A 15,434-nucleotide genomic window follows, 5' to 3' on the forward strand; every position below is an offset into this window, starting at 1 on the left:
CATAGGCGGCTGTATAACTTACCATTAGATGAGCTTTCTTGGCTCTATGAAAAAAAAACATAAACCCCTTGATTTATATAAATGATTAAGTAATGTCACTCTAAACTAAAGTGTTCCTTCGTCTCTTTCTGTCAAATTGTGTTTAAAAGAGAAAGAAAACTTAAGTAAAACCGGTGCGATTATATTGACTTTTTATCGATGATGATTCATAAAGTTATGTCATAAATGAAATTACACAATGATTTTCTACTCAGAATTTATTTCACGATCACAGCTTTTCTTTCTCCTTTGTATATTTATAGTAATAAATATCATTCGGCTGACATATTAGTTTCAAGGCGCCTTAGAGTGCTTATTAAATTAATAGGATATAAATTATCTATTCATATTTAAGCAACCGCTTTATTTATATAATAGCCTCTTAAAATAATTATATGTGACAAGGAGTTGAAATATTGCAAAGAACGTATTTCGTAACAAGTGTTATAGACACAAATTTAAGGATTAATCGCTTTGTTATTTAAACGAAAACATTGTTGATGTTGAGTTTCCTGTATCCGCGTATTGGTATCTGAGGTCGACGATTTATAATAAAACTAAATATTTTGTACTGATATTAGTTTTTATTTGTTTAAACAGATTTTCATCTTATAAGTAGTAAACGAAACTTATAATAATTCTTTTAATTGAAATGCTGCTAATATTAAACTAGAAATCTCAGTGCCTCAGCATTTTTGTGTTATTTGGAAGATAAATAATACGTTTTGAGATAATTTAGAATTGTATATTGTATTGTTTTAATTTAAGAGTTATATGTTTTAACTTTAATGTATCAGTATAAAGGAAATTTTAAAATTATACTTAACATTATTAATAAAGTACTCTTTTAAAAAATGCATGAGTTGTTTTGTCTTTATTTTCGTTATAGAATTGTTTTTGCTGGCAAAAGAGTTTTTGAAATCCAAACTTTCGAAAAACTTCGAAAAACACATAAGCGTTTTACCTTTTACAGTTGGCGTTATCAAAATGCCAGAACACAGTGATCGGTATCAGCGGTCGTTTGAAGGGCATCTCCGGAGGGGAGATGAAGCGGCTGTCATTCGCCAGTGAGGTGCTGACGGATCCACCTCTCATGTTCTGCGATGAACCTACATCAGGCCTGGACTCGTTCATGGCACAGAATGTTATACAGGTATTTTTATTAGAACGTACTTAAAGAGGATATTTTTTTTTATTTTTTTTTGTTTGCTTGTTCTGGACCAGCTACGCCTCAGAAGAGAGTGTGTGTCAGTGTATTTATTTAAGATACTTACGGGTCGGGTAATCAAATACTTAAGAAAATTTCTATTAAGGTAGAACTATTTGTTTGTACACTGGCGGAGTTTATAAGAGTTGCTTGCTTTTATTTGTTAGTTATAAGATTAATATATATTTCTTTATATTTTTATGTAGGTTATTCGGTGTACCCACACCGATTTAAATTTCTATACCAGTAAAAAAATAAAATAATATATATAAACATAAAATAAACAGCTATAGCGAGTGCAATAGTTGTGTAACTGAATTATTTAGAATATTAATCGTTTTTGCAAAATCGCTCTAAGAAAGTACAAAAATATCAGTAGTTTCGAAGATAGTATTAAATAGACTTGAATGTTAGTCAAAAGTCAAGACAAAAAATATTTTTTCATATACGTAACACAACATACAATTGTACAATTGCGAACGTCAAAAAGTAAGGTACGTACGGTCGCTCGAAGGTAACGTAACGGAAGGTAACCTAAGGAATTGATCAAGGTCTGCCGAAAAAAAAGTGGAATATTCTGGGCCTCTCTGGTAAAAGAGAGAACACACATGTTGAAGACGAAGACTACAAATGTTCCTAAATGTTACATTATTTATTTATTTTCCTTATTTCCTATTTTTACTGTAACTTAATACTAAAACACTAGAAGACAAATAATTTAAAAAATTAACGAAACAGAATAGAAACAAAATAAGTAAAAACTTAAAACCTTAACTGCTTTATAACTAATTATAAATAATGCAATTCCTGTGAATTCAGCCAGTGTGCAACTAAATATATCCTACAAGCAATAATATTAATGGTGCGCAAGACACGCGTAAGTGATACTGAGTAAATTAATCTTATATATAAAATCGAAACTCGTCCGAAACGGCTTAATCGATTTTATCAAATTTTATATGCATATTCAGTAGGTCTGAGAATCGGCTACTATCTATTTTGCATACCCCTAAGCGATATGGTGCGTCCACCTCAAGAATTTTTTTTATTTTTTTGATGAATTTTTGTTTTTTTTTTATGATACAACATATAAAAATACATAAAACCCTTAATCTTCACCTCTCTACAATTAACCCCTATTTTTTTTATTTGATAGTTAAGGGTAGCAAAATGTTCCATGTTGGTGTGTACTATCTAAAAATTAAAAAATATATTTAGGGGTGGACTACCCTTAACATTTAGGGGGATGAAAAATAGATCCCGGTTAGATAGAGTCCGATTCTCAGGCATACCCAATATGCACACAAAATTTCATGAGAATCGGTCAAGCCGTTTCGGAGGAGTTTAACCACAAACACCGCGACACGAGAATTTTATACATATATAAGAAATATCCCTACTTCAATGTTGAGATATACCGCCGTTCCAAGGTTGCAACATCATCATCATCATCGTATCACCTCGACGTACGTTGTTCCTAAAAAGGTTGTGGCGCCACTGATTTTTCATTGATTATTGGCGTGAAATTTTAATTAATTTGTACATTATTTCAGGTGTTGAGCGGCCTTGCAAAGAAGGGCAAAACTGTGATCTGTACGATACATCAACCGTCATCTGAGTTGTACGCGATGTTTGATAAGCTCCTCATCATGGCAGATGGCAGAGTCGCCTTCCTCGGTTCTCCTGATCAAGCTACTGAGTTTTTTAAAGAGTTCGTATCCTTTTATTTTATGTAATAGGAGGCAAATGGGCGGGAGGCTCACCTGATGTTAAGTGATACCGCCGCCCATCGACACTCACATTGCCAGAAGGCATGCAAGTGCGTTGCCGGCCTTTTAAGAATTGGTACGCTCTTTTCTTGAAGGACCCTAATAGAATTAAAAGTTGAATTGGTTCGAAAATACTTCAGTGGGCTTTTTATTTTTTCCGAGTTATTCGCCTAGATCGTTACCAAGACGTTTTAGAATGTTACCTAATCAGTATTAAAAAAATATTTAAAAAACAAACACTGTAAATTAATTCGGTATATTTTTCTCTTCAAAAACAGAAGTTATGTAAGCAACACAATTTTTCCACCGTTAAAAACTTATACAATCCCTACCTAAGAGACCTTTTGTCTTCTGTTATTAATTAGCTAATATAGTGGCTATGTCGCAGTAAAGTAGTTAAATCAGAGAATTAATTGAATCTCTAGACAGGTTATTAAAGATCGATATTTACTGGGTGGGATAGCTGGCTATATTGACGTAGACCAAAGATTAAAAAAATCTAAGTTACTCCCTAGTCGCGCCTAAAGAAGTTTTACTTCAAAAATAATGATATCATTCCTGGTCCACAGCTTAGGCGCAGCCTGTCCCACTAACTACAACCCAGCAGACCACTACATCCAACTCCTGGCTGGAGTACCAGGCCGTGAGGAGACCACTCGCCACACCATCGACACAGTGTGTACAGCATTCGCCAAGTCAGAGATCGGATGCAAGATCGCTGCCGAGGCTGAAAATGCTATGTTTAATGAGGTATGATATTTATTTATTTAAATTTACTTTGTTTTTGTGAGGAAATTATTATTTTAAAATTAAGAAAATTTTTGTAAAACTTTATGGCTTTTGACATAACATTGACAGCATGCGTGCTGCAAATATCATCAACGAGAATGTAAAAAAAAAATATCAATAAAAATAGTTATATCGGATAAAATACCTATAAACTACTTAAATTTTCTGTTTGCGACATTAATTTTGAAAATTTTATTCCCATATAAATGTCAACTATTCCCATATCGGAATACCAATTGCAATTAATAAATGTGTTTAAATACTGTATTAAACGTATTTTTATAAAAATGCCGTTAAACTCTATTTACAATCTGATCATCAAATTGTTTAACCAACAGCGCAAAATCACAAAAGGTTGGGCGGATTCTGCATGGTCAAACGCAGCTGCCTTCAGAGCTCGTCGGTCGCCATACAAGGCGTCCTGGTGCGCCCAGTTCAGGGCTGTTCTATGGCGGTCTTGGCTCTCAGTCACCAAGGAACCTATGCTCATCAAAGTGCGCTTCTTGCAGACCGTCGTAAGTGTTTATAGTAAATTTTTGAAAACTTGAAATTTTAGAAAAGACTCATTTTCCAAATTAATAGAATATAAACAATGATTTAATCAAAGTCCAATGTCCCCCAAGTGGGGCATAGAGTCTTAATTTATCGATAGCTCCGAAACACTGGAGTAATCCAACAGTTACATAAATATTTTTAACTGTTAGACCTCACCAAAAAGGTATACATTAATCTCATAATAAACACTTTACTTTACTTTACATGTTTAAGCGAAACTTATCGTTATTGTTTTAGATGGTATCAATTCTTATCGGATTGATATACTTCGGACAGAATTTGGATCAAGATGGAGTCATGAACATCAATGGCGCCATCTTCCTCTTCCTTACCAACATGACCTTCCAGAACATTTTTGCTGTTATTAACGTAAGTAGACTTAATACTTCGCTTCAGCGTGTGATTTTGCTGAAGTCAATCATTTCTTTCTATATATGCATTTAACATTCGCACATAGAGGGAAACGGTAAAGGAAAGATCTAGAATCGGGCATTGCTGGAACCGGGATTGCTTACATACCTATTAGAAAGAGCAAATGATAATCTCAGAGGAAATGATAATCTCAGAGCAAATGATAATCTCAGAGCAAATGATAATCTCAGAGCAAATGATAATCTCAGAGCAAATGATAATCTCAGAGCAAATGATAATCTCAGAGCAAATGATAATCTCAGAGCAAATGATAATCTCAGAGCAAATGATAATCTCAGAGCAAATGATAATCTCAGAGCAAATGATAATCTCAGAGCAAATGATAATCTCGGAACAGATGCAGAAATCTGAGGCCCAGCTCTGAAAACGTTATAAGTTCCACTGTCTTAAGCCTCACTAAAATAAAAAAATGTTTTTTTTTATAAATGGTAATAGCCATATAACTTTATGCCAGTTTCAAAATGACTAGTTGACTTTTGTTTTCAGCCTCCCATTTCTCATTCCAGCATTCTATTTGAATAAAATACAGATTGAAATTCAAGTCTTAGTGCTAAGTACTATATGGTATGTCAAAAGTCGTATTGGATTTGACATATGGTTATACCCTGAGTCGGTATTAATGTTAGAGGCAGTCGGGACTTCCTATTAATATGCCTCGTTATCTTTTTCCACTTCATCTCTTCTCATCGGTAACTTGATAGTCAATCATTCTCCTCTTTGACTTTACGTCAATTTTTTTTTCATAAAAATAGTGTTAACTAAGCCCTTCCCTCTTCTTTATTCTGGAAAAGTAAATGAAATGTACCTTCAGTCAGCCTCAGATTTCTGCAAAACCTTAGTTTCTTGATAGGCATTTAGGTGATTAACCATCTGTGATTGAGATACTGGTGTATGTATAGTGATTTACAATACATGACATTCAAATACATATAAATTATTGTATGCAGGTATTTTGTTCCGAACTGCCGATATTCATCCGCGAGCATCATTCAGGGATGTACAGAGCTGACGTGTACTTCCTCTCGAAGACGCTCGCGGAGGCGCCGGTCTTCGCCACGATACCTTTGGTGTTCACCACCGTGGCTTATTACATGATCGGACTAAACCCATCCCCGGCGAGATTCTTCATTGCATCTGGTCTTGCTGCCCTCATCACCAATGTTGCAACGTCATTTGGTAAGTCATAATATTATGTTCTATGTTAAGTCCTGAAGGAAAGAGATGACCCCGGTACAAATCCTGATAAAAATATTCGTAAGGCGGTAAACTAGTTTTTAGGGGATCTTAGTTACGTGTAATTTGTATTGGCTAGTCTTTTTGTTATAACATTTAGTTTGGTTTCCTGTGATGAAAATTAAATGTGCAATAAATATAAAATATGTCTTCAGGGCACATAAGCTATCATGTGTGGCGTGTAGGAATCGTTTTGAGGTGAAATTATTTAATTTGTAACAAGGTCCGGATGGACATAATTGTTCAATTCAATTCAATTCAAAATCATTTATTCATGTAGGTAACTTAATGTACACTTATGAACGTCAAAAAAACATACATTAAAAGCTTCTAATTTTATATTTACTGCCAGATCTCAAATCAAGGGCGTAGAACGGAAGAGAAGAACTGGCAATAAACTCCCGCCACTCTTTTAAATCGTCAAGTTTTTTTTGTTTCACACAACGTTTGTCATTAGCTGCTACCATTACACCATGTTCCACATGACATCTTAAGTAACATATAATAATAATTTAAATTTAAAAAAAAATTGTCTCAGATTGTCTAAGATGCTCTATCAGCAGGAGGGAGAACTATTTGGCTAACTCCGATATTAGAGTTAATAAATTATGTATTACATATTAAATCCAATATCCAATTTAATTAAACTAATAATTAGTTAGTAACTTATGAATCCCGATATCTTTATGTATGTATGCTTGCCGGTACATTATAGGTACGTATTATGTATGCAGGACGGTATATTATAAGTACTTTATTGGGATCAAAGAATAACCACTTATCCAATAAATGACAAAAGGACTGACGGAAAATGACTAGTGTTTGCCCAAGACGCCATAGGTGCAAATTGATATGTCAACGCACATGCAAAGTATCACTACATAGTATAAAACAAAATCGCTTTCTCTGTCCCTATGTCCATTTGTATGCTTAAATCTTTGAAACTACGCAACGGATTTTGATGCGGTTTTTTTTAATAGATAGAGTGATTCAAGAGGAAAGTTTATATATAATCACTATTTTTAGTCTAGGTTTAGACAGGCAAAAGTAGATGACAGGTAGCATTTATATGAAAATCCGATAGGTACATAATAGATATATCACGTAAAGACTCTTTTTACAACATTTGTCGCGTATAAAAATTGACGCCGTATATAACCAGGTAAAAATACGAATTCGAATTTATCATTCAAAAGAACATGTTTGAATAATACATTTTCTAATCATTGACTTAACGACATTTTATTTTAGCAAGTAAATACGATTTACGTAAATTTATGTTAACAATTATTACCAGAAACCATTTTTTACTAACATAACCTTTTAATATAATTTATTTTATTTTTATTTTTATTTTTCACATTTAGGTACAAAAACAGAAAACAGATTAATTACATACATAAAATTATTACACACTAAACAACATTTAAAAATCTGACTTCCAGTTATATCTGTACACAGCATTTACACTAAATATCAACTAAACAACATACACATATCAAACCGAATGACAAAAAAATAAAAGAAAAAAAAAATATTTCTATACATACACACACACACATGTTTATATACATATACATTAATCAATTAAATTAGTAATTAAGGTTGCAAGTATTTAGTATGAACTATCTTTTTAAATTTACAAATATTATTGTGAAAAATATCAACCTCAGCACACACAGCATTATAATATTTGCACATTCTTACGAGCGGAGCATTTATTCCTTATAGATATAATTAAATAGCAGAGCATATATATCATAGAATATTTTTTAAATCATGAATGGATTAAACTAAATAGGTCTAATTGAATGCTAATTCATCATACACATAAGACATATAACATACCACAGCCAACTTTTTATAAACCTACGCAAAAATTGCGAGTGCAACCCGTTATGCAATTATCTATTAAAACACTGTAGGTACTTATAGTCTAATGAAAACATCAAAAATCAAGTTCTATGAGAAATAATCATTGACGTCATACAATTATATGATTTTGCCTATAGTATGGATTACATTACCATATAATTAAAGTGTTACTTAATTACCCGCCTCAACATACAAAACTTCTTCTGAGACGTTTCTACGTATGGTGATCAGGCCATAGAACGTCTTTTCGTGAAAAGGGAAGTTGGAACTTGACTAGATCAAGTCTGCCGTTGGAAGTTCACTCAATCAGGATGACATCTAATAGGCAACGGAGAAACGTCGTGAAGCACATCACATCTGCCCCTTCTAATACCACTACTCCATACAAGAGATAGATAGATAGAGAGATACTTAGACATTTCAGCTGTCTGACGATAAAATCAAGTACACTTTATAGACGCAATCAAGTTGCATCTGAGTTAACTATGTAGTCAAAACATCGCAATGAGTAGACGGCTTGATCGTTTAAAAAAATATTTTATTTAAAATTAATATTTCATAAGTAGGTATAAAGGTATCCATGTTTTTGAGACTTGGAGATAAACGCAGCAGTATTCTTCTTTATTCTTTTTTAGTTGACATAGCTTTTTTAGTGACATAGCACATTTTTATTCAAAACATAGGTGTTGTTAACATATTTAATTCCTTCTATTTTCACTTTTTAACTTACTTATAATTTAAAAGAAACAAATAATAACTGACTTATGTCTACCATATCACATATACGTATAATTTAACTAAAACAAAAAGTAAACAAAAATGCTTGAATTGACCTACCGAATACCTAGTCTAAAGATGCAATATAAATCTTATCAAAACCAGAACGTTACACATTTTATATTAACAGAAATTACGTAAAACATACTTTTTAAAAACAATACCCCGGCATTCTTTGTCGAAGTGTTTTTCAGATCTCGTGATATTCCACCACGATTAGATAAAACAGTTTTAAGTAGATATACTTCTTCTGAGACGTTTCTCGGTATGTATCACAATGACTTTTTGTGTTATTATTTACACATTTTTTTAATTCAAAAACAAATTTTACGAGTGCGCATGCGCTTATTACGATTTAAGATAGTAACAGTGCTTTCCTCGCTCAACGAATAAGAATCGCAATACATCGAGGAAATGCTTGCCACAAGGAACGAATTTCTTAAATTAGTTTAATTATCAATTTATCATTTTTTATTACTACTATGTAGGTTTCAAATATTGTATATTGGAAATAACCCATTTATAATAAATCATTATACTAATCATTGTGAAATATTGGAACACTGTGGAGTTAAAAAAAAACTAGGTCTGGCTGACGTCAATACAAATCCTATTTTAATATAATATCCGGTGATTAAAATTGAATTATACAATTAAGTAACGATTGACGCCACCTTTGACAATCACTCAAATAGGAACTTGTTTTTGCTATTATCCCGTGAGAACAAACAACTCACTACTATGGAAACAACCCGACAATTGCGTAATCGTAAATTTAAATAATTATTATAATTATTTAAATAATCGTAAATCGAAAATTTTATGTATATTTAATAATTCCAGCGTTAAGTACTGCCAAAGACCAAACTCTTTAAATTTGTTTAATGTTCTAATATTAATATGTAGGTTTAGATTATTGTTAATACTGTATATAATAAGTAACTTTAACAGATATCTCATTAAAAAGATTATATGATACCTTCTGAGCGCACCAATCGATCCTGATGAAACATGGTATACAAACTCGCCTGTCTACCATTTCGGCCATACAATGCGCAGAGGCGATGAGAACTTGGAGAAACTGATCGTGGTTGGTAAAACAGAAGGCAGATCGCGTGGCTTTTCATTAACCAGATCGTCGGATCAAGTGAATGACTCATCGTCCTATTAACTATACAATGTTATAAAAGAGGTGCTGGTCAGAATCCGGTAGAAACAGATAGTGCACTCCAAATGTTTCGTCGACCACACGACCCCCAGCTGCCGATTAAAGAGAGAGAAGTCGGGTGTAATTGTTAAATAAGCAAGAGAAATTCTTCAACAACGGAAATCTCATCTTTAAATTACGCTATAAAGTGACTAGAAAAAATACATGAAATCAAACAATACAATAATTAAATTATATTAAAGTTTCCATTTGCCGTTTGATATCAGTTTATTCCATTAAAAATAAATACAACCACAATATTTTTATTAAGATAAATGTTTTTGAAGTGAAACTTCTTTAGGCGCATGAGTCAGGCGTCACGAATATGTGCAGCGTTTTTGTCGAAGAAAAGGCAGAGAGCGATTGAGACCGACTGTGATCAAGTAAAAATATACGCTATTGGTTCATGTATTCGTTTAGTAGATACATTTTAGAACTATAGATGGCAATTCTGTCGCATGTCTTCTGTAATAAACGCAAATTTTATATTTATTTATATTATCATTAACTCGTATACAGTATAAATATAGATATACAAACACATTTAGTGATCAGATACTGGTACATGATCATCGATTGGGACTTTTACCTCAGTAATATTAATTTACAAAGAAGTTTCACTTTTGACATTATATACTTTATACGTACGCACTATTTTTTTTAAAATACATTTTCCGTTATAATAAGGAAGGTTACAAGGTTTTTAATGTTTGATTTTTTTGCAGGTTATCTGATATCATGTGCCAGCAGTAGTGTAAGCATGGCCGCATCTGTGGGTCCTCCCATCATTATACCATTCATGCTGTTTGGAGGTTTCTTCCTCAACTCAGGGTAAGTTTATAAGAAAGGTATAGATTCAACTATTCTCCTCCAGAGACCAAAGGCTTCTCATTTGTCCATTTCAGAAGAGTTTTAGATTGAGTTTGATTACAAGCTTGGTTCAACCATAGTTGCCCCCCTCACGGTTAGAAATAATGTTTCTCTTACTTTTATAATTTACGAATCGATGTTTTTTTCTCTTCGTATTTTTGTTTGCTTACAGGTCTTAAGCTATTTAATTCCTCCGACGACTACGTTGACTACGTACTTAATTAATTATCAAGAAAATATTTAAAAAAAAGGTGTTTGTCACTTTAAAACTTTTAATTTTGTTGCAATATATCAGTGTGGCAAGCTTAGCTGTTTACATTAAAACATTTAAATTACAATAAGGAAAAATTTAAAAATTGTGGTAATTAGGGAATCATTGTTACCGTCACAGCATAAACGCAATTTGATAGGTTTAGGTCACACACTAAGGCGAATTTTCATGAAACTGAAAATCTATGCCCATGGTATGTATGATTTTAAAGATATGGGGTAAAGTGTATATTAAATGTTCACGGGGACGTGTTATCGTAAACCCTCTTATTTTATGTAAAAATTGCATACCAAACTTAATTTTTGTCTTTGTAAATCGCTACGAATAAGAAAATGAACACCACGATTTTGTGAGTACTCCAAGGGTCGACTTTTGTACATTATTTAATAAACTCGTGTTGGCTCAGGTCAAGAATTTATGTTCAAGCAGTATGGAGCATATTTATAAAGTAACAAATCGTCGAACCGCTAAGCGGTACTTTCGTAAGCGGGCTTTATGATATGATAACAAAAATATTCGGAACATCGAACCAAAAATACCTCAGGTTATTTTTGGATGGCTATTTTGGTGCGTTCGTTGGCCTTATTTAGCCCATATGGGAGACCTACCGTTAGGGTACCTGTCCTGACCGGTTTCAGGAGTTAAGCATTTAATAACTTTATCTTTCAAAAAGCAATAAATAAATTTTTGTCTGTACAAAATTATAGCAAATACCTTGTCGATGTCAGAAACCACAATATTTTTTTATTTGTAATTTAAATATTTCGATTATATTGTGTCTGTGTGGCGTAGTAGTGTCTATGTACTTTTCTGGAAGCTGTCTATGGCCCATGGGCAACAGAAATAAATAAGTTCCTTTATCTGCTGTGACTGTTAATTATTTTTAAGGTTAAAACTGTTCTATGTTTATGTTAAGTAAATTAAATAATTAAATTAAATATATATATTCTTAGATCTGTACCACCATACCTCGGATGGATATCTTATCTATCTTGGTTCCGGTACGGCAACGAGGCGCTACTTGTCAACCAATGGTCTGGTGTCGAGAGCATCGCTTGCACTCGGGAGAACTTCACCTGCCCGGCATCAGGAAAAGTTGTTCTGGACACTCTGAGTTTCTCTGAGGTGAGTATCGACATTTAGCGATAAATCCTAGTCTTACCCGAAAAAGTAATAAAAGCATAAAATTAACCATGCAATATTGTAATAGTCTATCTATGGACGTTCATTAAAAATAAACAGTCAAGTTATATATGTCTCCTTTAATCACAACGTAAACAACATTTAACAAAAAGAGACGAAAGAGTACATACTAGTGGTCAATTACATCGTGAGTAAATTAGACGTTTCTAAGACGACATAAACATTTGGTTTAGGTAGCAATAAGTTTTATCGATATGCACATTGCATGCGCATTAATAAATGTTTGTTTGCTTTGAGACGAAACTCACACAGTGGCTGCAAAACACGCAGAAATTATTGCTCATTACGGTGATGTTGCTTCAGTTCTGTGTCATAATATACTTTTATGGGTAAATTCGGTAGATTTGCATAGTTTTATTACTCAGTATTATATATATTATATAGGCTATTATGAACATTGAACCTCTTGTTACCTGTAGATATTTTTTTTACGAACTTATTTAGGTATTTTGAAAGTCCCAAGTTTATATATCCTTGAAGCAGACTGTAAAAATTGACATAAAAAATTGTTCAAAACATTCAAATAAACTTTCCTGTATATATCGAGGGATCTTACGCGTGGGTGCCTGCATGTTGCACCACGATGTATTAGAAAAATATTACCCCATTTCTATCAAACTATTGAATCACCTTCTTTCAAGGAAACGGTGATTCAATTTTTAAAGGCCTTTATAGCGTATGTATTTAGACGATAATTTTGATAACACTTATAATTAACTCACTTATTATTCATTATGAAATTTAATATGACATTTGCATGCCTATATTATTTATATGGCTAATTGTGTGAATTTTTTATAATTAACAATATATGGAAATCCATGCGGTTTTGATAGTATGGGGTATAAATTAGTTTCCGTTGACATTTCATCGATTGACGCAGATCAATTTAATAATTCATATCCTGACTTAATGTTCTAGCTTAGATAAATTAACAAGGAATTTACCGATTTTAGGAAATTTATTAACGGAAAGTTTTAGCGTTTTTTTTTAAATAACATAAACATTATAGTAGACATTTTATTGATCCGATTATTATCTGTGACATTAATAGTTTTTGTTCGAGACTATATCTATGGTTTAATTTGATATTTTAGGGGTATTTGGGATTGATTTGCTCAAGTTCAAATAATTACTATGACTCTAAACTTAGCGATTAAAAAGAGTGGCGGAGGGTTTCTTGCCAGTTCTATGTTTGACTTATGTCCTTGACTTTTTTCTATTGTCGTTCATAGTGTAGTTGTTTAATAGGATAATTTAAAAGTTAGATAATAAAGTTATTTTAATTTGGGTTTAAACTTTTTAACGTATGTGTATAACTAACTAGAAACTACTTAGTTTAGTAACAAGTAAATAACCTTCCTGGAACATTACGATCTAGCCTAACTTAAGACTAATGAGAAATTTAAGTCTAACTTTATTTCTAAAAAGGATTTTTACCGTAGGAAAGTGTCCAATGACCCTACTTACAGGCAAAGGACACTCTGTTATATTTTAATTTTGATGTATAAAGGTTTATTATTATACACATCATGTATAAAGGTTTATTGTATACGCATACATGAAGCAAGAAAAATTAAAAATATACATGTAACATCATTATTTTTTCAGGATGACTTCAACATGGATGTAGTGAATATGGTGCTGCTCTTCATAGGGTTCCGATTCCTTGCGTACTTAGCGCTTTTGTGGCGGACGCGCAGAGGGAAATAACTACCGACATCTAGCCGTTAAGCAATACATAAACCAGCAGGCTTACTCCGTAACATTACGCGACTTCATTGCATTTCTCTAATTACAAGTTTGTTGCTTGAAATAAATGTGTCGGTTTTACAGAGTAGCCCTGCAATTGAGAAAATGCTTCAGAATTAATTCTCCAGTTAGAAATATTGTGTAGTTCTTCAGCATAGGTGAGGATTGATTCTGGTATTTCGATTCACTTCACGCTCAAGAGAACAAAAAATAGCTAATTGATCAATATAAATTCAATAGACAAAAATTGTTTTTAAAATGATGTTCTAATTATTTAGTTTAGAATATGTATATGGTGTGTAAACATCATATTAGCAGATTCTTATGTGGACAGTGTGTTTGTTTTAATAGTAGTGTAAGATGATTAATGTTTTTTTAATACCGCAAATAACGAATGTGTAAGAAATAATTAATAAAAGTACATTATATATATCATATCTTTTTTATTCTCGTCTACTTAAAACTATTTTACATGGACTTAGTCAAAACGGGTATATTGGGCATTAAGCGAATATAATAAGCCTTGTGACTTTTGAAGTTTTTGATTTACGTCTATTTTGTGCGTACAAAAACTAAATCAATTTTAAAATATTTATGAGTGTTCTGACAGCTGGAACTTTTCTATTGGAATTAAATTATCGCGAACAAAACTTCTCGATCAATTGATTATTTAAGGTATTTCGTAACAGCCTATTAGCATTATATGGGTGAGGATTGTGTCTTCATATGTTATGAAACATATTGTAATAAAACCCGACATTAGTATGACGAAGCAACAGGAACTTATTAAATCATATCAATAATTTATCATTAACGTACTTGTATCGTATGTATAAAATTATTTACCAGGAAAATAAAGATAAAAAAGTTCAATAATTATAAATGTTTAATTAAGACTATTATTAATACAATTTTGCAGTTTTGTACATGTATCTTGTGTCTTGTATTTACAGAATTTAATTTGCCGTTGTATTAAACAAAATACGATACATTAATCTGTATTCATTTGTTACTATTTTATTAAAATATTTTAATAATACCGATCTTTTATTTACATAACCTTTATGTTCATTTGTTTTACAAAAATAGTCGTCTTATGTGGCGCGTGGCCGGAATTTCTTGAACGAAAATATATTATATACCTACTCATTGTTGACGTAAGTTTATTATATACAATTTTAATTCAATGCAATTTTTTTTAATTCTGCCATGTTTGGTCTGCGAAATCAATAAAAATGAACGTTAATTATGATAAATCACATTATAATTGATTGTTAAAGGTATATTTTGTAGGTGAATTGAGATTAAAGATTATGAAAGCAACTTTGCCGTTTCGAAACTAAAGTTTGCCGAGTAATATTATTTTTTACATTACTTTTTTGTAACGGTAAATTGGTTTGCATCGACGAAAGATTTTTAAATAGTTAAAAAAATTAACAAAAAACTTTAGTGCTA

General features: G+C 32.1%; 1 protein-coding gene across 1 annotated transcript in view; it reads left to right on the forward strand.

Moving 5' to 3' along the window:
- The window catches only part of LOC110995589 (protein white), a 34,690-nt gene extending 20,066 nt beyond the window's left edge, over positions 1-14,624 (forward strand). Inside the window, exons 5-13 of the mRNA XM_022262815.2 lie at positions 1,013-1,192; positions 2,800-2,957; positions 3,585-3,765; positions 4,143-4,319; positions 4,597-4,728; positions 5,739-5,967; positions 10,609-10,714; positions 11,978-12,149; positions 13,839-14,624. Of these exons, the coding sequence (XP_022118507.1) occupies positions 1,013-1,192; positions 2,800-2,957; positions 3,585-3,765; positions 4,143-4,319; positions 4,597-4,728; positions 5,739-5,967; positions 10,609-10,714; positions 11,978-12,149; positions 13,839-13,940 (1,437 nt within the window). The 3' untranslated portion in view covers positions 13,941-14,624. The remainder of the gene's footprint in view (positions 1-1,012; positions 1,193-2,799; positions 2,958-3,584; positions 3,766-4,142; positions 4,320-4,596; positions 4,729-5,738; positions 5,968-10,608; positions 10,715-11,977; positions 12,150-13,838) is intronic.
- The last annotated feature ends 810 nt before the right edge of the window (positions 14,625-15,434 follow it).

This window comes from Pieris rapae, chromosome 8 (genome assembly GCF_905147795.1).
Source record: "Pieris rapae chromosome 8, ilPieRapa1.1, whole genome shotgun sequence".
Classification (NCBI taxonomy): Eukaryota; Metazoa; Arthropoda; class Insecta; order Lepidoptera; family Pieridae; genus Pieris; species Pieris rapae.